Genomic DNA, 24319 nt, shown 5'->3' with positions numbered 1-24319 from the left:
ATAAACCACTACAATTTCAGCAAAGACCTGGGAAACATACTTGGTAGCGGATGGGGTGTGGGATTTGAATATCTAGTAAAAGCGAAGACGAAAGCTTCACTCTTGTGGGGAGGCGGGAATGACTGTCCCAAAGAAGACGTCGGCCCTAAGCGCCACCTCACGTTACTCGGTATCGCGGCAACCCGGAGCTGCTATGAGCTGCCCAACACGCACTCCTGGGCAAGCATCACTGTGGTCTTCTCTGAAAGATTGCAGAAACGCTACCGCACCTATTTAAACACAGCATCATGTCAGTACCAATAGTCAATGTTTTTCTTTCTAATTACTCCTGGAGACTACGGGGGAGACAGCTGTTGAAAGCTATAGTGTAGTCGAACTGAAGCAACTTAATATCCGAAAAAATTTTATTCGGATATGCCAACTTGAAAGACTCATAAACAACTACTTCTTAATGGTGTGAACGCTGACGGAGGCCTTTTACCTAATTGCAATTTATGCATGATACAGACGGCGGGAACGAAAAGGCACGAAATGGTTCAAATGGCTCTGAGCACCATGGGACATAACATCTGAGGTCATCAGTCCCCTAGAACGTAGAACTACTTAAACCTAACTAACCTAAGGACATCACACACATCCATGCCCGAGGCAGGATTCGAACCTGCGACGATAGCGGTCTTGCGGTTCCAGACTGAAGCGCCTAGAACCGCTCGGCCACACCGGCCGGCGAATACGTTTTTACTCAGGTGTGAAGATGGTCATTACCGACCACGGTTAATAACTTGATTACAAAAGCCGCGTGGGATTAGCCGAGCGATCTAAGGCGCTGCAGTCAGGGGCTGTGCGGCTGATCCCGGTGGAGGTTCGAGTCCTCCCTCGGGCATGGGTGTGTCTGTTTGTCCTTAGGATAATTTAGGTTAAGTAGTGTGTAAGCTTAGGGACTGATGACCTTAGCAGTTAAGTCCCATAAGATTTCACACACATTTGAACATTTTTTATTACAAACGAACAATGAGATCCCAGACTGGAAGCAAATTCACGCTGAAGTTCCGTGCTCAGAGACCGGAGTTCACCATTCAGCTAGTACAGGGGCCACTGCGTGTAATATTTTCCTCCCGCGCTGACCGGTAGCGGCCGAGATTCCACAGAGCGCCATATGCCTTCGATCGCTATGTTTACTGCCGCGCCTGATGGCAGACTCGCATAAACCGTTGGCCTCGCAGGCCAGCACACTGCTGCCAGGCAGGGTGACGGGAGACTATACCGTCGTCGCGATTCATCTCGACTACTTCACAAATTCAGTCGTCTCCCTTATTATATCCGCCGATATCAGCCAATAGGAATTTTTTAAAAATCTAAAAATAAAATATTTCACTCCCCCGTCCGCTCTCCATCCATACAGCCAAATTTGAGTTCAACGACGGTCCTGACAGGACTCCAAGCGTATGCTGAATTAAACTATATAAATTCTGTACGTGACACTGGCCCAGCAGTAAATACGTGTGGCAGTGAGAAACTAATGCTCCTTGTTTTCCCTCATTCAGCTGGTAACGTAGTAATCTTGAATTAAGCGCACTGCCGCAGAATTTTTTTCTAAAACCCACTCCAGTGACAGCGTCATACGTCGACGGCGGCGTCGTTTAATTTTAGAAAATCGTCGACATTGATGTACGTACAAGACAGCGTTCTGTGGTTGAATTCCTTACTGCAGACGGTGGAACTACCAGTGGAATCATGAGACGTGATTAAGGTGTATAGGGACGCTACAGAGGGCGTCAGAACATGAACGTCACGGTTCGTCGCTGTACAGAAGCTGGAGGGCGTACACAGTAGGGTGATGCAACGCAGAGCGGTCGGCCAGGGTTACAATGACTTCACACAGTATCCAGCGTATCACCAATTCATCCGTGACGACCAACGGGTAACAAGAGATGGATTGTGTCGCAGTTATGCATCAGTAAAAGCAGTGTTGTGGTCATAACTGAAAGACTGATCTACTCCAATATTTGTGGACGTTGGGTACCGAAAGTGGTGACCGACCAGAATAGAGACGACAGGAAAACAATTGCCTCCAATCTACTGCAGCGCTTCAGTGTGGGAGGAGAGGAGTTTCTACCGAAAATTGTAACTGGAGACTCGGATTGATTTTTATGAACCTTGCTAAGGAAGCACGGGCTACATGCTCTTCCTTCGTTGTGGAGAAAAATTGTGGATAAAAAAGGTGATTATGTTTTGACTGTTATGTTATGCATATGGAATTCGGGTAGTTCCTTTGTGTCGAGACCGCCTGTGGCTGCACCGCGAACGACGAACAGGGAAATGGCACAATGAAGCAGTCGCGGTTTACTTTACTGCGAACATTCGAACCGAAAACATCTCCTCTTACACGTACAATGAAGTTGACAATTGCGGGGGGAGTAGATATCATTGCTTCGCATTTTGCATCAAATAGGCATGTAGGAAAAGATCGTCGACGGTATGCGAACCTATCTCCTGAGAGGAATGTTCCTTCTGCAACGACATTTCGCAGTATTATCATACTGTTTACTACAACTGGACGTGTTCAACCCACACGAAGAATCCGACCACGGCCTGCGACAGCTGTGGATGTTTCAGCCGTAACTGCTGCAAATTCTCACATTAGTTGGCGCCAAATCGCACGAGATACAGGAATTTCGTGTGCGCTGCATGAACACAAATACCACCCATTTCACCCGTCGTTGCAGCGAGCCCTACATGGGGGGACTTTCAAAGCCGCTTGAACACTCGCAATTGGCTACAACAACTAGCCAATGATGATTTTCATTCACAGGTAATTTTGTCTGATGAACCAACGTTAACGAATCGCGGTCACGTGAATCGGCATAATATGCATTATTGGGCAGTGGAGAATCCCCACTGGTTAAGGCAAGCGAAGCTTCAGCACTCTGAAGTGTCAGTGTTTGGTGCGGTGTGTTGCGTACCTGGATAACTGGCCTACACTTCATAGATGGTAATGTAATAGGTCGAATGTATGTCGATTTTTCAGATAATATTTCACCAATAATGTTGGAAGAGGTCCCACTTCTTACAAGAATGGATATCTGGTTCCAACACGATAGCTGTCCAGCGCACTATTCATGGACATTTCGTCAATCCCGCTCCCCGTCCAATTGCAGTATCTACTTTGGATTTGCAACCTCATGTTCATTTATCCATGAAGTCTGAGAATTTACACTTGAACAATCTGCAGAGAAATGTCCAGTAGATGTTGGTACAATTGATTCCATCATAACATTTACTGCCGTAATACTTGGTTGAGTACGCAGAGAGATTACCATTTATCACAAAGTACAGAGGCTGCTCATTTGGAACGAGCTCAGTAATCTTACCAGTAGCGATGTGGTTTTGGACGTGACATCGAACTGTGATGAAACATGGATTTACAATTTTGCGCCAGAGTCCAAATTTCACAGCTTACAGAGGAAACATCCCAAGGCTTGTCCGTAAGAAATTCCTGTGATTTATTGGCGAAGCACGAACAATGCACCTTAATCGTCCTTGTTGAAATGTTAAATGAAAAACGTGCTGCTTCTTCAAGACAATGCTCGAAATTATGCAGCACATCTGAGGAAGGAAAAATTAGCAAATACGGTTTGGAGCTTCTATCTCACCCTACGTAAGGGCCTGACCCTGTTACTTCGAATTTTTATCTGTTTGGTCCAATGAAAGAATATTTGCATTGCGTCAAGTTCAAAGGCAACGAAAATCCAAAGAAAAATTCAGACTCTGCAATCTTCCACTGAGGGGATAAGTCTCGTAATACGATGGGTCGATAGCTTAGAAGTTTGTGGGGATTACGTGAAAAAGTAGACCAAAATTCGTACTTACTTAGTAAACAATTTTTGGTTTATAGTTAGTTGTCTCTTGTTAAATGACCCTCGTATTATGTGAGACAATGGGTTGCAGGAAAAGTGGAATTTTAGGAAGGGAGTAATTAGGATAGAGGGAAGACCATGTTTATGGAGAGAGCAGAAAGGTATGGGGAAAGAGAACTGAGATGCGAGAAAGGTTAACATAAGTGGATTAGATTCGATGGTAACGATCTATGTCAGAATGAATTTAATTGTCTGGGAGCAGTAGGACCTTGCAGTTGTGTTGGTAGTATGTGAAGGTGTATATCTGGTGGGTTATTTGGATATTGATTCAGCAACATATCACGGCTGTTTACTGTGGAGTAAAGGGTTATGAAGTTTACAGGGTGTACAGGGTTACGGAGAAGTTAAACGCGAATGTGGAGGGAAGATAATTTGATAATTTCTTACAGGATAAGAGTAGGAGAGTGTAAGCAGATACGGTAAACATAACGGACCATGGTGCTGACGTATCTGGGGAGACTGATACAAACTGGATAGAGCAGATATACGGGCATTACAAGTATACCAGATTATGGGTTGGACCTAGACTTTGCAAATCTGAAGAATGGTGGACGAATACAATGGATAGTTCAATCAGTCATTAGCTTAAGCCAATTGTGGGCCGCCTGTGGACGTTTAGCAGGAGACTTTTTATGTCAGTTTACATTAGGAGTTAGAGATATTTTAACGTGTAAATTAACTGTGTAGGACTGGACATGTGTTAAATAAATGTTGAAGAGTGCTGATTTCAGACGCGGCACAGTATCACTTTACTTTTTGGCAGCTGCAAGTGAATAAAGGAGGATATACACAAAAATATGAAGGCCCTAAATGAAAACCTTTCGTATTTGCCAGAGATACACTACTGGCCGTTAAAATTGCTACACCACGAAGATGACGTACTACAGACGCGAAATCTAACCGACAGGAAGAATATGCTGTGATATGCAAATTATTAGCTTTTCAGAGCACTCACACAAGGTTGGCGCCGGGGGTGACACGTACAACGTGCTGACATGAGGAAAGGTTCTAACCGATATCTCATACACAAACATCAGTGGACCGGCGTTGCCTGGTGAAACGTTGTTGTGATGCCTCGTGTAAGGAGGAGAAATGCGTACCACCACGTTTCCGACTTTCATAAAGGTCGGATTGTAGCCTATCGCGATTGCGGTTTATCGTATCGCGACATTGCTGCTCGAGATCCAATGACTGTTAGCAGAATATGGAATCGGTGGGTTCAGGGTGGTAATACGGAACGCCATGCTGGATCCCAACGGCGTCGTAGTGAGCAGTCGAGATGACAGGTATCTTATCCGCATGGCTGTGGTTCAAATGGTTCAAATGGCTCTGAGCACTATGGGACTCAACATCTGAGGTCATCAGTCCCCTAGATCTTAGAACTACTTAAACCAAACTAACACATACATGCACGAGGCAGGATTCGAACCTACGACCGTAGCAGTCACGCAGTTCCGGACTGAAGTGCCTAGAACCGCACGGCCACCGCGGCCGGCCCGCATGGCTGTAACGGATCGTGTAGCAACGTCTCGATCCCTGAGTCAACAGATGGGGTCGTTTGCAAGACAACAACCATCTGCACGAACAGTTCGACGACGTTTGCAGCAGCATGGACTATCAGCTCGGAGACCATGGCTACAGTTACCCATAACGGTGCATCACAGACGGGAGCGCCTGCGATGGTGTACTCTAAGACGAACCTGGGTGCACGAATGGCAAAACGTCATTTTTTCGGATGAATCCACGTTCTGTTTACAGCATCATGATGGTTACATTCGTATTTGGCGACATCGCGATGAACGCACATTGGAAGCGTATATTCGTCATCGCCATACTGGCGTATCACCCGGCATAATGGTATGAGGTGCCATTGGTTACACGTCTCGGTCACCTCTTGTTCGCATTGACGACACTTTGAACTGTGAACGTTACATTTCAGATGTGTTACGACCCGTGGCTCTACTCTTCATTCGATCCCTGCGAAAGCCTACATTTCAGCAGGATAATACACGATCGCATGTTGCACGTCATGTACGGGCATTTATGTATACAGAAAATGTCCGACTGCTGCCCTGTCCAGCACATTGTCCAGATCTCTCACCAATTGGAAACGTCTGGTCAATGGTGGCCGAGCAACTGCCTCGTCCCAATACGCCAGTCACTACTCTTGATGAACTGTGGTATCGTGTTGAAGCTCCATGGGCATCTGTAACTGTACACGCCATCCAAGCTCTGTTTGACTCAATGCCCAGGCATATCAAGGCCGTTATTATGGCCAAAGGTGGTTGCTCTGGTTACTGATTTCTCAGAATCTATGCACCCAAATTGCGTGAAAATGTAATCACATGTCATTTCTAGTATATTTGTCCAATGAATACCCGTTTATGATCTACATTTCTTCTTGGTGTAGCAATTTTAATGTCCAGTAGTGTATTTTGTTGTGATTACGTGCGTGAGGAGGAGCTGACTGAGAGGGTACCGACCTTGTTGCTGGCGGAGCTGTCCGACTTGGTGGCGGTGGAGGTAGTGCTGCGGCTGGTGGAGGAGGCGGCCGGCGTGTGGCGGTCGCTGCGCGCCGGCGGCGGCGTCGCCAGGAACGGCGGCAGCGACAGCCCGCCCTGCTCCGGCACCGCGTACTCGTGCGACGTCTCTGCCAGGCACAGAGGCACAGTGGCGCTACAGAACGGCTGCAAGAATGTTTGTGAATGGTCAATATGTAAGGGCTACCCGTGACTGGGACCAGATCAGGCGGTTGGGGCAGGAATTACTCTATCTGACCTACGTAATGTATACTACGAGGATGTTTTGATAAGTTCTCGGCCTCGCTCGTAGATGGCAGCACTAGATGGGAGATTTTACTCTTCCAGGATTCGAGTGAAATTACAAGTTATTCCACTCAACAGTAGGCTACAGGGAGCTGTCTGTATTAGGGCCACGGCATGAGTTCTCCAGATTGGTGAAAATCAAGTGTTGTGCCGTCATGAACTAAAATTCATTCGAGAAACAGTATTGCTTATAGTGACTCTTCAGTTGCAACACACATGCTGTCAAATTAAAACGATGTCATTAAAGTGTCCAAGGTTATCATCCACGTGAAGAAAGCCTGAAAAGCCCAACCACGCCAAATATCGTCGCGAAATTGAACCATACGATCGGCGTATGAAGGTGCGCAAAATTGTCAAAACTACAGGGATTTCAATGAAAGTTCTCGCCATATTTTGCATGATGAACTCCAAGGCGGAGGTTTTTTGCAAGATGGGTGCCCCCGCCTGCCGACGGCATGACAACTTCCGCGCAGTATTTGGCGTATTTTTCTAAAGACAAGAATTATTTTCTGTGATTTTATGTGACAATAGATGAAACACAGATTCACTATTGCACACCGTAACCAAAAAACAATAGAAACAATTCAACTAAGGTGGTTCTTCAATTCCCAAGGAGACAAGATATCATCAGCGAGAAAGGCCATGTCAAAATGATTCTGTTGTGACATTATTGTCACTTATCACCATGCGATGTTGTTTCATTTCTCTGCAACTACTCGTACTTCATGATTGTTATTTTCTGGGAACTGGGATTGTATGCTCGAGAAAAAAGTTTTCCATTTTTCGCACTGGGACTGTGCTTACCAGTGTGGTCTCAGGGTGTTGTCGTTGGCAGAAGGCGCTCGATGAATCTCAGTACTAGAAGAGCGAGAGGGACAGTTTTCGTGGACATGACGCTGCCACCGGCTTCGTGCTATTTTGGACAGAATATCGGCCTAGCTGTAGGCAAGGGGCGTCACGTCGTCACAGATGTCCGTAGAGAATAACTGTGTTTAACTTTTTTGTCTTTCCTGCATGAACATTAAAGGCCAAGACAGCGACACAGCTCAGGCCTGTATGAGAAACATAGTTCCATTCACTTCAAAATTTTGTTTGGGTTAATTCGCCGCTGCACTTGGTATGAGGCCTGTCCAACGAGGCAACACTCATCAAGCTGGTACCAACTTTCTCTTTGTTAATTTACGTTTTGTATCATAAGAGCGGGAGGTTTGTCCTGCTTTCCTCTTGTTTTTTTTCTTTTTTGGTGAAATAAGCGAAATTATTGTCCACGAGATTGGTAACTGCATTGAGTCATTCCCTCCATGAGGCGTTTTCTGACAGTAGACAGTGGAGGGCGGCGTACTTCGATTCTGGGCATTTGGCTCCTGGCCACTACTGAGAGTCATCCCAAGCCGCCCTCTGGTGGTAATTGGCACACACTAGCTTATTTGGAGAAATTTAAGTGTCACAAATTGAGGTATCTCTATCTACATTCTGAGCAGCTCGTTACTTGATTATTCTGTCACACAATTTGTGTTGTTTAGTTTGGTTATAATTCGTGGCATACTGTTATACCGTTGGCTTTTATTTCACGAGCTCCACAGATGAGCAGATCTTGTTGCATTTTCTCCATACAGTCTTCCACACCTTTTGATACCATTCCAAAGTCTACAGTAATCTTGTAAATAGGATGTGAGTTTTAGAGAGATTTTTCTCCGGTAATTTTATTGCGATTTACATCAGTAAGTAGAGCATATAAATATCTGCCGATCTTAGTCTCCACTTAGATTCTAAGACCCTTTACATTGTCCTACAACTTTTCTATGGTATGGCGACCCACTAATCATAAATATAACCTGATGTACAACCAATTTGTTGTTCCCACTGTGACAGTGTTTCAGTTGTTTATAATGGCCAAACTCAACGATCAGTCATATAGATAATTCAAAGAAAAGAACGGACATTTCCCTTCCTCATCCTGTATGATCAAAGATTTATCATATAATGAGCATTGCGCTGTATGAGTCTGATCTGGGACGCACCACTCAACAACTTTCACAATTAATTGCATAATTTGGGGATATTATTCGAAACTTATTACATAAAGGATGCAAATATTCAGAAAAGGACCTGCGTAACAGAGAAGAAAAATCTTTCTTCAAGACAGTGCCGGAAAACCCACCCTATTTCCCAGCTGTGACTCTCTCAGACTTCCATCTTTTCCAAAAAGCATAAGTCTCCCTTTCTGGTTTGCGTTTTTCATCCAAACAATAATCGATTAGAGCTATACACCATTATTTTACAGCACTTCCAGAGGGACAACACAAATGGAATAACTCCACTGGACTGACTTGAGATTATGTCGAAAAATAAAAGATTTTTAAAACATGAATTCTCGTTTTCGCTATCACGCCAAGAATTTTTCAGACCACTGACATGGGGATAAAATTATTCTCTTCTATACAACTTTTATCTTGCTTGTTTTGTTATGGTAAAATGTTGATTACGTCCACATAATAATTTATGTAGCCATATATATGACGAAAGAGTAGTGCACATCCATCACTTAACTAACGGGTACCAATTACAAAACGTTCAGAAACGGCTCACCAGAGATTCCAGAGTGAATAACTGCGTTAACAGAGTAGGATAGATAAGTGAAGCTGCAAAACGATGGAAGCAGCAAAGGTAAAGGAATTTGCTCTAGAAACAGGAGCAGGACAAGCATATTAACAGCCTATGTCGATCTGCTTTATTACAAGTCACTCTTTCAATATTATTGCCGTTTTCACATTTTTCCCATCAAATTGAAAATGAGGCTGTGATAGTTTGGAATTGAGGGACGCCTTCGCCATGTTGTTATTTACTAAAGTTTGTTATATTAGGATATACGACTTGCTAGTTGAGTAAGTAAATGTTTTCCGGTGAAATATTTCTGTCGTATGGTGCGATGCAATCAGCTGAATATAGGTAAAGGAAAACATCCTGTTGCGAGGAGCAGTGTAGAGAAAGGGATCGGTCATGGTCCTCACAAAACAACTATCATAGCGTTTCCCTCGTGTGAAGTATAGAATTCACGGAAAACATATCCTGACCGCATAGCAAACTCTCCTGTAGAGAGAGTAACGCTAAAATGAGAGGTATGACATGTGTAGACAGTGATGAGCTGAGACAGTGGGATCATCTGCTTAGCAACTTCATGGACCATCTTTTGAACGCAATACAGCAGCGATTCCGACAATTGTTGGGAAGATTTTCGGAGGTACGTAGCACCATATGTAAACGGCGCCCCATGAATCACATGTGCCTTCACTAGCAGTGTGCCCTGTGTGAGATTGCCGTGTGTCGTGCTTTACAGGCCGGACAAATCTCTCACCTCTGTGTTCAATGGTGAGGCGTGAACATCCAATGCCTCGTCTCCCGCACATGATTTCACCGTCCTTTAACCACTTCCCATAGATAGACGACAGTTTTCGCAAATTGCGAATACGATTAGGCTTCAGATCTACAGTGTATTAGTGACAAGTCAAAATTTAAACTGAACCGGGACTTGAACCTTGATTACCTACTTAATAAGAGCGTTCCTGTTAACAACTACGGCTGTCCATGCAAGGCCGCTTAGCGGACCCATCCGAGCCTCTTATCGTCCTTTGTTGCTTGCACACTTTCTGTGATTCCTGCACCGGGAGGGACATCCCTAGTATGGACTTTCTGGCTACTCTTGGCATGAAATACAACTGTACAACGTTTTTTTATTTTAGTGTCTTATTGTAGTATGCAATGTCCTCCTGACCTGTGTGCATGTCTGAAGGAGACTACATATTAATGACGGTGCAAAATACAGACACTGCACACTTGTGCTTTCTACAGACGCTGACGGCCGTAGCATGCGACAGCCGACCAGTTCGCCGTTTTCGATATGCTCTTTCGCAGGTGCCGGGCCATAATAATATGCTCTCAGTCAAAGTTTCTATGTCAGAGGATTTCTCCATTTTCAGATCATATCCTCGCTAAAATGATTCATAGGGTTGGAACTTTAAGGGCGGCAACTATTTATTTAGAACCTAAACAAAATAGATACATGTTTCAAGGTTTTACTCACCTTCAAAGTAGTCACTGGCATTGTGCATAACATGTTTCCAGCCATGATGAAGTCATAGGATACCGTTAGCGGCTTCGGCAGTGCGAGTGAAGCGGTGTATTACAAACGAATCTCTGTAACAGTTTCCCTTCAATTTAGGAATCATTAAAGTCTGAAGGAAGACTTTTCGCAGGCCGTGTTAAGAAAATGAACAGCTAAGAGAAATAAAGGGCGATACCTTCTGCAGGATCCTCCCATCATTTTGTAGCAAAAACGCTCGGGCGCATATGGCACAAGTTGTGGCTAATTTGTTCGATCGGTAGTGCTGGGAAGTGTTTCACCACCCACCGCACACTCAGGAAGTACGTTCTTGTAGCTACAATATGACTCCTAATTTGAAGGTAGCACTTCATGGCATTGACTTCACAACAGTTACAGACATTCATTGAGCAACGGGTCGCTCCAGTCGCACTATAAACGCAACTGTCGCTGCTACGGGCATCCTACGATTTCCGCATCGCTGGCAATTGGCTATATACAATGCTGGTGACTGCAGAGCAATAAAACTTCGGGAACCAGTTTTTTTGTATGTATTGTAAATAAATAGTGATAAAGTTCAACTGCTCCTACATTGCAGCAAGAGTTGTCATTTTCACTTGACAATGGAGTTCAACGTTCAACACTGGTCGTGACTAACTAGTATCGGATGGTTACAATGAAAGTGCAGCTGCTCACGGAGGTCTAGTGCGCGCTGTAATTATTTTATAGTAGCGAAACGTTATGATAGAGACGCTGATGAGTTGACTCGGGACCGATTTACACTGGAACAAAACAAGTTCCACTTTCGGCCACCAGGTGCAAATCCGGCGCTGTACACTGTTTGCATAATGGTGTGAAAACCACGCCGTCTTTTGACGAACCATAACGGTTAGTAAGAAAATCAGCTTATGCCTTTCTCATTTGTTTGACCTTTTCTGCACACGTCCTGTTCCCAGTCCATTACACGTGGAATGACTTCCTCGCATTCACAGCGTCAGATTTGCACCTGATGGCCAAAACTGGAACAAATCTTTTCTACCCTAAATCGGTCCTGCCCTAACGCATTAGCATTGAAGTCTCCCCTTAGAAAAAATTAAATATGACGGTGCTGATAAAACTCTTACGTTATTTGATACAGAAACTGCTGAGTAAACCTCAACGTACTCAGACATTTCTCTCTTTACTCATTCTGATCATCACTAAACTGACACACAATATATTTAGGGCAACGCAATCTGACTTCCAATAATCCCTACCAAAGAATAGCCCTAACAATAACCTATACATTTCATGAATCACTTACCTCACAAAAATCTTCGTTACTCGAACTACTGCAATACTGCGAGCGCCAATACTGCCAGCTAAATAAAAGATTCTAGCTAATGAAGGCAGTAACTACTGATAGGCATAGTTAGCAAATGAAAGATTTTGATAGAGAATAAACAATGTATTTACCTTAATAACGTTCAAAATTCATCATATATCTATCTATCAACTCATGAGAAATTCATGACATCCATGTTTACAAATTTCCTTTTTCTGGCGGATACACGTCCAGGTCGTCCTGTCAAAACTCTGGCATATCTCTCCCCACATCCACCACTGTTGGCGGTTCACCTCCAACTACCCAATGCTACGCGCTCTTCACATCCAACTGCCCAGCACTACAAAAGCGAATATTCCAACAACCAGCCACAGACTGCCGTCAGTAATTTTGATGCAGAGCGCTACGTGGCGTTACCAACATAAAAACCTAAACAGCCCACTTACACCATATCTACCAAGTTTCGCTGCTATACGGTATTTACAGCACGCAGTGGACCTCTGTGAGTAGCTGCACTTTAATTAGACAACCTTTATTACGCAGTGGGCACTGTTTCTTGTCTAATTCTCTCTCGATTTCTCTCTCTCTCCCTCTCTCTCTCTCTCTCTCTCTCTCTCTCTCTCTCTCTCTCTTATATACATATACAGGGTGTTACAAAAAGGTACGGCCAAACTTTCAGGAAACATTCCTCACACACAAAGAAAGAAAACATGTTATGTGGACATGTGTCCGGAAACGCTTACTTTCCATGTTAGAGCTCATTTTATTACTTCTCTTCAAATCACATTAATGATGGAATGGAAACACACAGCAACAGAACGTACCAGCGTGACTTCAAACACTTTGTTACAGGAAATGTTTAAAAGGTCCTCCGTTAGCGAGGATACATGTATCCACCCTCCGTCGCATGGAATCCCTGATGCGCTGATGCAGTCCTGGAGAATGGCGTATTGCATTACAGCCGTCCACAATACGAGCACGAAGAGTCTCTACATTTGGTAGCAAGGTTGCGTAGACAAGAGCTTTCAAATGCTCCCATAAATGAAAGTCAAGAGGGTTGAGGTCAGGAGAGAGTGGAGGCCATGGAATTGGTCCGCCTCTAACAATCCATCGGTCACCGAATCTGTTGTTGAGATGCGTACGAACACTTCGACTGAAATGTGCAGGAGCTCCATCGTGCACGAACCACATGTTGTGTCGTACTTGCAAAGGCACATGTTCTAGCAGCACAGGTAGAGTATCCTGTATGAAATCATGATAACGTGCTCCATTGAGCGTAGGTGGACGAAACTAAAATGAGCTCTAACATGGAAATCAAGCGTTTGCGGACACATGTCCACATAACATCTTTTCTTTATTTGTGTGTGAGGAATGTTTCCTGTAAGTCTGGCCGTACCTTTTTGTAACACCCTGTATACGTGTGTGTGTGTGTGTGTGCGTGTGTGTGTGTGTGTGTGTGTGTGTGTGTGTGTGTGTGTCAGAAAGCCCGAACGAATACTACTACAACTGAAACAACCAGTATCCCGTATTACGTCATTCACTTCCGAGCTACTTCCCAGCTCCCTCGACGCCTGTACGACGAGGGTGAGGAAATACTATACTTCTGGGAGGTGAATTGCAGCTGCGGGACGAGATGGACAGCAGTGGGAATGAGGTGAAATTGGAGCGAGGCGGACACGCGATCCCCAGCGGCTCGCTTACCAGACTGCGTGGCGAGGCACTTGTCGATGACGCTGCTGTAACTGTAGAAGGGCTCCTGGTAGTCCTGGAAGTCGCGGTGCGCTGGCCGCAGCAGCGGGTCCAGCGTGCCGCGCAGCGCCTCGCAGTCGCGGACCGCGTCGCCGCGGAACGCCGCCGCCTCGTCGGCGGCAGAGCCGGCGCCGGCGCCCGCCGCGGCTGACACCTTGCAGGGCAGCGGCGACGGGAAGGCCTTGCGGCGGCGGTGGCGCGCCACGGCCACGTACACCAGCGCTGCCAGTAGCAGCGCCACGGCCGACAGCACGCCTACCACCGCCGCCAGGTAGCTGGTCGGCTCCTCGCGCGCGGTCGTCACTGCCGACAGCGCCACACCTCGTGTAAAAGGACGAGCTACTGCTTCATCTGAGCGTCGCGCAACGCGCTGCGTTTCAAGCCACTGTCAGGGATGTTTCTCGTTGCCTATGGAAGAAACTGCTGAAGACCAACCCCAGGGAAGAACAGTATGCGCACCAGGTGTGCCCAGATGAAAAGGTTACCTGTAAGGAAACTTCAATAACAATATTACCCACTCACCAGTCACATTTAAGGAACCACGTGCCAAAAGTCTGAGTAACCACATTTATCAGCGCGTACCGGTGCGAGATGAGCAACAAGAGAGACAATGGGATTCCTGAAGCTACAGACAGGGGTGTGGAGCCATGCAGACACCAGTGCCGTGGCTTCTCGATTGAGGATCCATGGCACAAACAAACCGATCGAGTTAGTGCCACATGTTCTTGATGGGTTTAAATCTTGGTACGATGGTGGCCAGGGGAGTAAAGGAAACCCATCCTTGTGCTCTTCGGGCGACGCACGTACATTGCGACTTGTGTGACACGTTTCATTGTCCTTCCCGTAGACACCAAAGTGCCGAGGGAGAACAGACTGCACGTAGAGGTGGACATGTTCCCCAAGGATACGTGCATACTCGTGTTGATCCATTGGACCCTCGAGAATAACGGGATCGCCTATGAAAAGCCTGGAAGACATTCCGAAGACCATAACGCTCCCACATCGTTGCAGAGTGTTTGCTTTCAGATGTTTCACGCCATACACACAAACGTCTATCAGTCCGATTGACACGTAAAATGTGCGTCTGAAAAGGCCACCTGTCTCCACTCAGTGGACGTCGAGTTTCGATATTGGCGTTGAGTTTCTAGTGTTAATCACCGAACAGCGGTTAGCATGGTTCAAAATGGCTCTGAGCACTATGGGACTTAACTTCTGAGGTCATCCGTCCCCTAGAACTTAGAACTATTTAAACCTAACTAACCTAAGGACATCACGCACACCTATTCCCGAGGCAGGATTCGAAACTGCGACCGTAGCGGTCGCGCGGTTCCAGACTGTAGCTCCTAGAACCGCTCGACCACCCCTGCTGGCTGTTAGCATGGGTACACGAACTTGTCGCCTGCTGCGGAGGCAGATACACAGCAACGCTCACTCAGGATTGTCGGTAGCCCCTTGGCGCATGTGGGTGGTCATTTGCTCAGCACTTGCACGTCTACTCGCCCGCACATACCATCATAGCATCATAGCATTATGATAACGACGGCACTGTTTTCCACGTTCCCCTTCTCCCCGTCCCCAGGATACGTTTTCTATACTCTCCACTGCTAGTGTCCCCACCTGCCATCTGTGACTGGAGGTTGCATGTTGATGTCGAACAAAGGTGACGGTCACACTGATGTGACTGCATGTGGAAGAATACAATTACACGTAATTGCCACTGATATTAATCCACTGATCCCAGCGCATAGGAAAGGAGTGGATGGTTTCCGCGGAGCGGATACGGTTTTCCACGGTATCCTGCACTCCCTTGTAACAAATGAATCTCTGACCATTCACTGGTTGTTATAAGGGGCCGAAGGTAAGCGAGTCGCATGGAGATATCGGGGCTCTAAGGAGAATGTTCCGAGATCTCCCATAGAAATTTTTCAGGAAGGTCTATGGTCTTGTTGGCCATACATCCTGCCTCATAATGCTACCACCAACGGAATATTGTGCAACGTGAGACTCACTGCTCTCCGCAAACCTCTTTGATCTTGCGATGAGTTTGGAACAACGATACCCTTCTGCGCGAAGAAACTGGACAACTGCTCTTTGAGCTGATCAGGGGGAATCCATCATACAAAAAACTGCGGGAAAAACTCTCCAGAAATGAAGAAATTGCTACAAAGTCCTTAACTCAGCTTGTGCAACTGGAAATACTACGACATCATCTCTCAGTAAAAACATTCGACCACTGGGATTACATTCAACGCCACTAGAGCGAAGGTCTCCTTTTTAATAGGGCACACCTTATACGAACAGACGAGGCCATGCCGAACGTACGACTAATCTTACACTGAAGAAAGATAAACCCACAGATACAGCGTTATAGATTTAGCGAAAGCTTTTGACAGTGTTTGAAATAAATGAGGCAAAATACAGGTACCAAAATTTCTCTACTACTCGTACAGAAACGAGACTGCAGTTAAATCAAAGGGCGTGAAAGGGTAGCAATAACGGACAATGGTGTGATGCTTGTAGCCTCTCCCTCAATGATGCTCATTTCTACAATGGCAAACAGTAAAAGAAAAAAAAAATGAAGTAGGAGCTAAAATTAAGGGGGAAGAAATAAAAACTTTGCGGTTTGCGGATGACATTGTAATTCTGTCAGAGACGGCAAAATACTTCAGAGACCAGTTAAATGAAACACAGCGTCTTGGTAACGGGTTATACGATGAACATCAACAAAAGTAAAGCAAGGGCAACGGAATGAATGTGAACTGAATCAGGTGATGCTGAAGGTTGGGTTTTGCTATTTGAGCAGCAAAATAAGTGAGGTCGGGTGAAGAAGACAGGAAATAAACTGCCGACTACCAACAGCAAGAAAAGAGTTTCTGAAAAAGAGGAATTTGTTACCATCGAGTATAAATTTCAGTGTTAGAAAGTCTTGCCTGAAGGTACTTATATAGAGTGCAGCATTTTATCGAAGTAAAACGTGGACGATAAGCAACTCAGACCTTATGTGTTCAGTAGACTACTGTATATAACTCGATTTCTTAAATTTTACACCACGCGTTTTGTTATGTAGTTTACACTGCTATTATTGTTGTCTTTACACAGGAGCTTGAAGATGACGTAGTGCAACGCCGAAACTGATAGCAAAAATAAATGGCTCTGAGCAGTATGGGACTTAACATCTGTGGTCATCAGTCCCCTAGAACTTAGAACTACTGAAACCTAACTAACCTAAGGACATCACACACATCCATGCTCTGCCGACCGGGCAGCTATATAATCCTCTCAGGGTCTGGGTGTTGTGTTGTGCTCATCATCGACGCACAAGCTGCCGAAATGGAATCAAATAAAGGTACTTACACTACGCAGCCGAACAACCCTAGAGGTTGATCTACAGGCCCAAAAATGCTATACGATCAGTTCATTTGATTTACTAATATTTTACTGGTACGTAAATGAGATGAGGCAGCCACTATAAGAACGTCTCAGTGCAGAGGAAATGGCTGATTGGTGCTTCATACATGTTTTTAGATACTGTGAGAGCTGTCCCTTAACTGCACAACGATACAATGATGATGATGATTAGTGTTTTAGGGCGCACAACAGTCAACGATACAAGATTGTGTGTCGCGTTAGATCACGAACACAGGCATCGCAAGCACTCCAGTGTCATGAAGGAGAATTCAGCTGTCAATGCAGCTTACATACCGCAGAAAGATTGGGGATCATATATATCTCAAGTTTTCTTTAGCTAAACGCCTGCGATACACTATCAGTGATGATAGCATCTGAGAGCCTAGACCTAATTGTGATCAGTGATATCAAAATAAAGACTTCCTGATGTAGTTGTATCTCGAGTGCCATATTAACGAGTAAAATGGCAACAATTTCTTTTTCTCATTTTACGAATCATCTTTTTATTTCTCACAAAGTGTAGAGGTTCTGGCAACTAGAAGAATTTCATCTCTCAGTGAGACTCAGATTTCAACACATGTCTACTAATTTTTTACATAGATTCATAGCCGTATTTTCGTTGGTGTAGAATAGACAGAAGTGGTCTCCTCTATAGTTATAATAATGAGCATCCCTAAAATCACTTAATTAGCTAGGTTCTTAAAGCAACAGAGTGCAGTGATGCAGTTACAAACAGTTGCACAATAGTAAAATTTATGAAGTGAGGTTTCCTTCACTTGTGTGATGTACATCATTGACAGTCTAAATTTACCTGAATGGTGTAAATACAGGAAAAAGATAGAAATGAAAGTTTCAAAACAGTAATAGAAAAAGCGAAGAGAATTTAGGAGAAATGGACAGAATCTTAGTTCACAGACAACTGGCTAACATGGGAAACCTGTTCTCGGATACCGAAGAGTCAAAAATTAATACACTCCTCAAAAAGAGCTACTGTCTTACGTAACTTAATATGAATTGAACTTCATTAAGCATATATTTCTGAGAAAATGATATTCCAGGTACTTACCAGGAAGTTCACTGGAACTTGGTTTGGTTTTCGGTTTCTCCGTCGAGCCAGCAAGAACGGGATGGACAAGCGACGTGCCCAGGTCGTTGTCGGTAAAATTACCGTGGGCGACATCTGTAAGAGAGATAGGCAATTAACATTGATGATTTTGTGTCTTTAATTACCACTGAGTAGCGAAGGGGCATGGCAGGGGTCTGATGTGAACTCTAAAATTTTTTTCCCTGCGAAGTTAATGTTCAAACAAATTTCTGGGTTGCAGCCGGTCGTCGTTTAATTCATCACACAATATATCGACTCGGCACTTGGCAATCGTCTTCAAGTGAGCCATCGAAGACTGATAGCGTAGGTCTGTTTGGACACTGAAAAGGGATTAAAACCAGAACCAATCTCTCGTACTGCAGTGGAGTGGTGCAGCAGTATTCTGACTACACCTGTGTGCTGCACGATAGTTCTATTCCGATCCCTCAACATCTGTAGCCAGTGACATTTTGCATCGGTTGCCTGCATCAAAAAAAGAAATAACAATGATAGTCATAGATAACATAGTTGCAGTTAAATTTTGGTGTTTCATTCATGTTGTTTAACACGTGTTATCATCCCTGATAAACTGAGACAACAAAAAACAAAACTTTTCTTCCGCTTATTTTACTGTGTCTTGCAGTTATCGGTTTCGAAAGTTTTGTTCATCTCCATGTTGACTTCCAAGCTACCTCACGTTTCAGTCTGATTTATTTTCACTACAGGGCACCATGACATTCACTTCATCTTCATCTTCTATTCAGGTATTAGGCAGGAACTGCCTGTTACGGTACCCATCTCTGTAGGGGACTTCTTCTGTCTCTTCTCCCATGGCACTTATAATTTCTTGCCTTTAAGGGAAGTCTCTCACTCTTCATTCTTTGTTGATGTTCGTTCCATTTTCTTCTGTAATCTCGAATTTTATCACTCACTAAATAGGTGATTAACAGTTCGACCTTTAAATATAATACAGGAATCTGATGATGAACAAATTTTCCAAATCGGTAATGTCAAGGAACAATAAAATGTGGTAAAGACAAATGTCATCAATTTAGTAGTTGCTATCAGTTTTTATAAAATCTTAAATAAATTTACGAACTTGGAAAAAGTGATTTGTGTTTAAAAGGGAAAGAAAGAAACTCAGTGATGTGCTCCCTCCGCCCTCCCCCCCCCCCCTCCCCCACTGGATTGCAAAACAACCACGGTCTTCTTAGAAATTAGACGTGAAGGAAATAGAGTGATGAATTATTTCTTTAGCTAATGAGCCATTACTTTTTTAAAACTCCATGACAGCCGTATTTGCAGGAAAAGTTATAGGAAAAGGTTCTGCTTATTTATGGAAACCACAGAATCCGTATTGTAATCCTTTCCATGCCCAAAGATGTTTCAGCGTATCTGGACCCACAGTTAGTCCGCATTTTACGGACATCTTAATTGTTGGTTGATTAGGCTTTGTAGAGCCCGACTGGTCAAAGAAGGCCCTATTCGTAATTAAGACGTTAATAAACCAAAAACCCACTGAAGGTGGCACAAATGTACCGAAATACTTTTATGGGTAAACAAAGAAACATTAAAATTTTGTGGTCTGCATGAACAGGTTGAACACAGTGCGATATTATGTACCTGTTTGCGGAGCAGATGCTCACCTGAGTCGAAGGTGACCTCGCTGATTCTGATCCACTCGCTGGCGTGGAAGAGCAGCAGCTTGACGAAGCGTCCGATGCGGTGGTGCAGCTTGATGGAGACGTTGCGCGGGGTCTCGAAGATGTGGTCGGCCACGTAGACGAACGAGATGGGCTCCCCCGGGAACTCCCTTCCGGTCACACTGAAGAGCAGGCGCGCCTCGGCGAACACCTGTGCGAGCGGCCCCTCATCAGCTACGCTGCTCATTAACAACCCCGCTGCCTTGCCTCTGGCCCGACGGCCCACGTCGGTGGACTGCTAACAATGCTGGCTTTGTTACCACGCTTCACTACTACAGGAAGTGCGCACCTCTTGCTTACTGCATCACACTGGGCGTGCGCCTCACAGATATTGAGGATGTGCTACAACTGAAATGAACGCTCCTACTTTTTGAAATACGTAAGGAATTTCTAACCTTTTGTGTAAGTACACCAGTAACGTAAATTCCATACAAAAACTTGCTGGTACACGCTTCCAATGCCGAGGGATAATAGCGACAAACCTTAGGCAGTTTAGGATTGCAAGGGTAAAAGGAATTTCTATAATCAGGATATGTTTCACGGCCAAAGGGAGGAGAGCAAGTAGTATTTACTGTTTGCTCTTGGTCACCGCGACCGCTATGCATGCATGTTCGGATCCTGCCTCGGGCAGGTTAGTTAAGCTTAAGTAGTTCTAAGTTCTGGGGGATCGATGACCTCAGAAGTTAAGTCCCATAGTGCTCAGAGCCATTTGAACCACTTTTTTTTTATCTTGGTCACCATCCTGTGTTCCAGGGATTTTCGATGTGCAGTTACATGGCCTAAAGCCGCCGGCTCAAGGGGCGTGGAATCGTAAGTGAACGAAGACCTGGTAACTAAATTGCGAGGAGTAAATTGAACAATTTTGCACGTCAGATTTTTATCTCGGGGAGAAGAAAGGTATAACGTCACAATTAGAACTTAAGAGACGCCATATTATATGGAGTTAGACTTTGTATTTGGTGTTGTTTTTTATTATAGACTAGACTACGTGCTATGAATATTAATTGTTTCAAAGCATCAGCACACTGAGGATCCCTCAAAAAGCGTCGTTTTAGGTAGGAGCTGTTATAACAAAATGATAGGAAACTACATATCTGCTGTTAAAGGCTTTCCGTATTTGGTACTTTTAGTACTATAATTGGTGTGCCATGAAAGTATATCGTTTCAGTTTGTGAAAACTAAATATCCAATAATGACATTTGTTGACAGAGCTTCTACATGGTGTAAGCCAGATAGCATAGATGAAAGCATAGTGAAGTGTTAAGAGAAATGCAACAGGATCTCGTCTAGCTATATTCATAATTCTTTTTACCTTTTGTGTACTAAAACATTCTGCGTCGTTCTTATTACTTTACTTTATTACAAAATAATGTTCAAAATTACGAAATGAATCTAGTTGTTGAAACCTTTAAATAAAGAACGTTATTGAGAGTGATAGTACTTCAAATGGCTCTGAGCACTATGGGACTTAACTTCTGAGGTCATTAGTCCCCTAGAACTTAGAACTACTTAAGCCTAACTAATGTACGGACATCACACACATCCATGCCTGAGACAGGATTCGAACCCGCGACCGTAACGGTCGCGCGGTTCCAGACTGTAGCGCCTAGAACCGTAGTTGTAGTCGGTACATCCATGGAGATCATGCGTGCGCTGACTGACATTAGACACTGTACTTGGAGGGGAAATGTTCGCAATTTAAAACCGAAATGAAATTGATTAACTAATTTCTACTAGTACGTATCTCAGATAGTTGTACAAAATTATGTGCACTGGACCAGCAGTGTGCTATTCAAGACACTGATGACTCTAGAATCATCTTCGAGAATTTTCTCCGACCTTCTTCGACAATTGCTAAAAATTAATGGCATTATATTAAGCGCCGGTTGCAGCCGAGAACTGCCACTAGAGCGCGCTGCGTTCGCGAATCATGGTGAGAGCACGTCACGTTCTGTGAAATGGAGCAGGTCGTCTCAGAGCGTGCAGTAACCACGCCTGGAGTATCTTGTGACGAGGACTGCTCGATGGCACGTGACGTGCTCTTGTAGTGGCGTGTGCTGGATTAAGACGCTCTGTAACAATTGTTTGCACAGTTGCACACCTAATCTGATGGAAGCCACTGGTAAGGCACTTCGCTAAGATAAAGCCAAGAGACCACTGTGAGTTTTCGGCGTCTTCTTAGCGCTGAGTAAGAACAACGTGCCAAAACTAACACAAAATTTGTTAGAATACACAGCGCAGAGTGAATGTGTTCATACTCGACTAAAACCAGCAGCGATGTATTAAGGGGGTCGTCAACTGCAGTCGTAAGTATTAAGTGCTACATCTGTCAAAAAAAAAAAAAAAAATAATAGTCCCTAGAGACATCGAGTACTCAAACGTAATTCAGACGTCAGCTCATGGTTATCAAGTAGCAGATATGTTATGCTAATTCAAGAAGCAATGTGGTCTTCAGTTAAGCATCTCTGTTACAAGTAAGATTTTTAATGATTAATAAAAAATCGTCTCAGGTGTAATACTAGACATTAATTGCGTTGTGAGCGGTTTCGTTCGTTCCACATCTCCAGATTGCCGAGTTGCGCAACCTGAAGCTGTTCAACGGACAAAACCGTCGTAACACAATAAATGCATAATAATACACTTGATGTGGTTTTTATTAATCATTAGCGTTAGCGTCACCTGTGATGCTCAGCATAATCGAGAAGGAAGATTTTATTCAGAGAGTAAAATCTATAAACATAGAAGACAACATTGCAGGAGAAAAAGTTGGATGCCATTGTAATAAATTAGGATGCACAACAGAACGAAGAAAAACAAAAAAAACTCCTGATATATTGTGATAACTGTATCAGTTCATTAAATTTGTTTCAGCGATATCAAATGACATGAGGGTCAAACCTGAATTATGAAGGTTGTTCATAAGGTAAATAAACTTCCAATTAGCTACTAAAAAAGGGAAGCATAGGTAAAAATTTTATATGCAAAATGTATTGGCAATTTACATTACTTCTCCACAAAGTCGCCATCAAAATTTCAGCATCTGCCGTACAGTGACATCAGCTTCTCTACCCCTTCGTCAAAATACGATGCCGCTTGGTGGTTAGGCAGTTGTTGGCTGCATCCTTGACCTCATAGAAGGTTGTCAAGTGTTTAGTATGCAGCCAGGCCTTCATCTTCGGGAAGAGATGATAGTCGCTTGGTGTCATTTCGGACTATAGAGGATGTCGAAAATCTCCCAGCCAGAAAGCCCAAGTTTTTCCTTCGTTCTGCTCAGGCGTAGTCATGGAGGAGAACGATTCCTTTCGTTATCAACCCGTGACGTTTGTTTATGAATTGACAATCGGATATTCGTACGAATCCATCAATAAAGCTATTTATGTCACAGTATTCTCAAGCACTACTCTGATGCAATCTGTTGTCAAAATCCCATCGGATTCCAAGAAACTGGAACCATCATTATGCGGTTTGACAGCATCTGCTTCAATATTTTGTGTTTATTGAGAAAACGAAGGTGCATCCACTGCTTAAAGGGTTCCTTACTTTCAGAGTTCATGTACTGCATTTATGTCTCATCCCCAGTCACGATTCTTTTCAGAAATTTCTTGCTCTCTTCATGGTAGCGCTCAAGAAATGTCAAGGTCGAACCCATTTTTTCAGTTTTGTGAACATAGATTAGACATTTTGGTACTCACGGCGCAAAAGACCCTCGGTAATGTAACCCCCCTTTGCTTAAATAACACCTGACACAAGTGTTCAGAATTTTTGGAAACCGTCAAGTGACGTCTCGCATGCCCTATCTGCGTCAGCTTGTTGCGTAAGCACGTCAGTCACATCTGGAAGTCTTCGTCAGCCACTTGCATAATGCCCTCATAACATCACTCATAAGCCCAAATCCATATACAGGACACAATCGACGATGAATTTCGGTTGTATTGACTCCTTCTCTCTACAGGAAACAAATGGTAGAACGTATCTCGCAATTGGTGGTACACACATTCACTTACTACTTGCACACTGACGAACGCGACAGACAGCGCATTGATGCAATGTGACCGTGACGGCCTCCTCCTCCAACAACACAAGTGCTGTGAAGCTACAGGCATTTGCTTTTAATGGCCAATCGGTTATTTTGTGAATAGTCGAATAGTCTTCGTATCTTTATTTTTAAAGGTTAATAACAAGTATAATGTTTTTGTTATACTGAGTTTTG

At 44.1% G+C, this 24319-nt stretch overlaps 1 protein-coding gene across 1 annotated transcript in view; it reads right to left on the bottom strand.

Moving 5' to 3' along the window:
- LOC124776755 (discoidin domain-containing receptor 2-like) overlaps positions 1-24319 on the bottom strand; it is a 198800-nt gene that overhangs the window by 28372 nt on the left and 146109 nt on the right. Inside the window, exons 8-12 of the mRNA XM_047251888.1 lie at positions 20053-20260; positions 18389-18502; positions 14087-14217; positions 13867-14023; positions 6401-6567 (exon numbers count right to left, since the gene is read on the bottom strand). Coding sequence (XP_047107844.1) covers positions 6401-6567; positions 13867-14023; positions 14087-14217; positions 18389-18502; positions 20053-20260 — 777 coding nt within the window. The remainder of the gene's footprint in view (positions 1-6400; positions 6568-13866; positions 14024-14086; positions 14218-18388; positions 18503-20052; positions 20261-24319) is intronic.

This window comes from Schistocerca piceifrons, chromosome 1 (genome assembly GCF_021461385.2).
Source record: "Schistocerca piceifrons isolate TAMUIC-IGC-003096 chromosome 1, iqSchPice1.1, whole genome shotgun sequence".
NCBI classification, from domain to species: domain Eukaryota; kingdom Metazoa; phylum Arthropoda; class Insecta; order Orthoptera; family Acrididae; genus Schistocerca; species Schistocerca piceifrons.
Note: the sequence above shows the minus strand (reverse complement) of the source record. Positions and strands in the feature narration are given on the sequence as shown.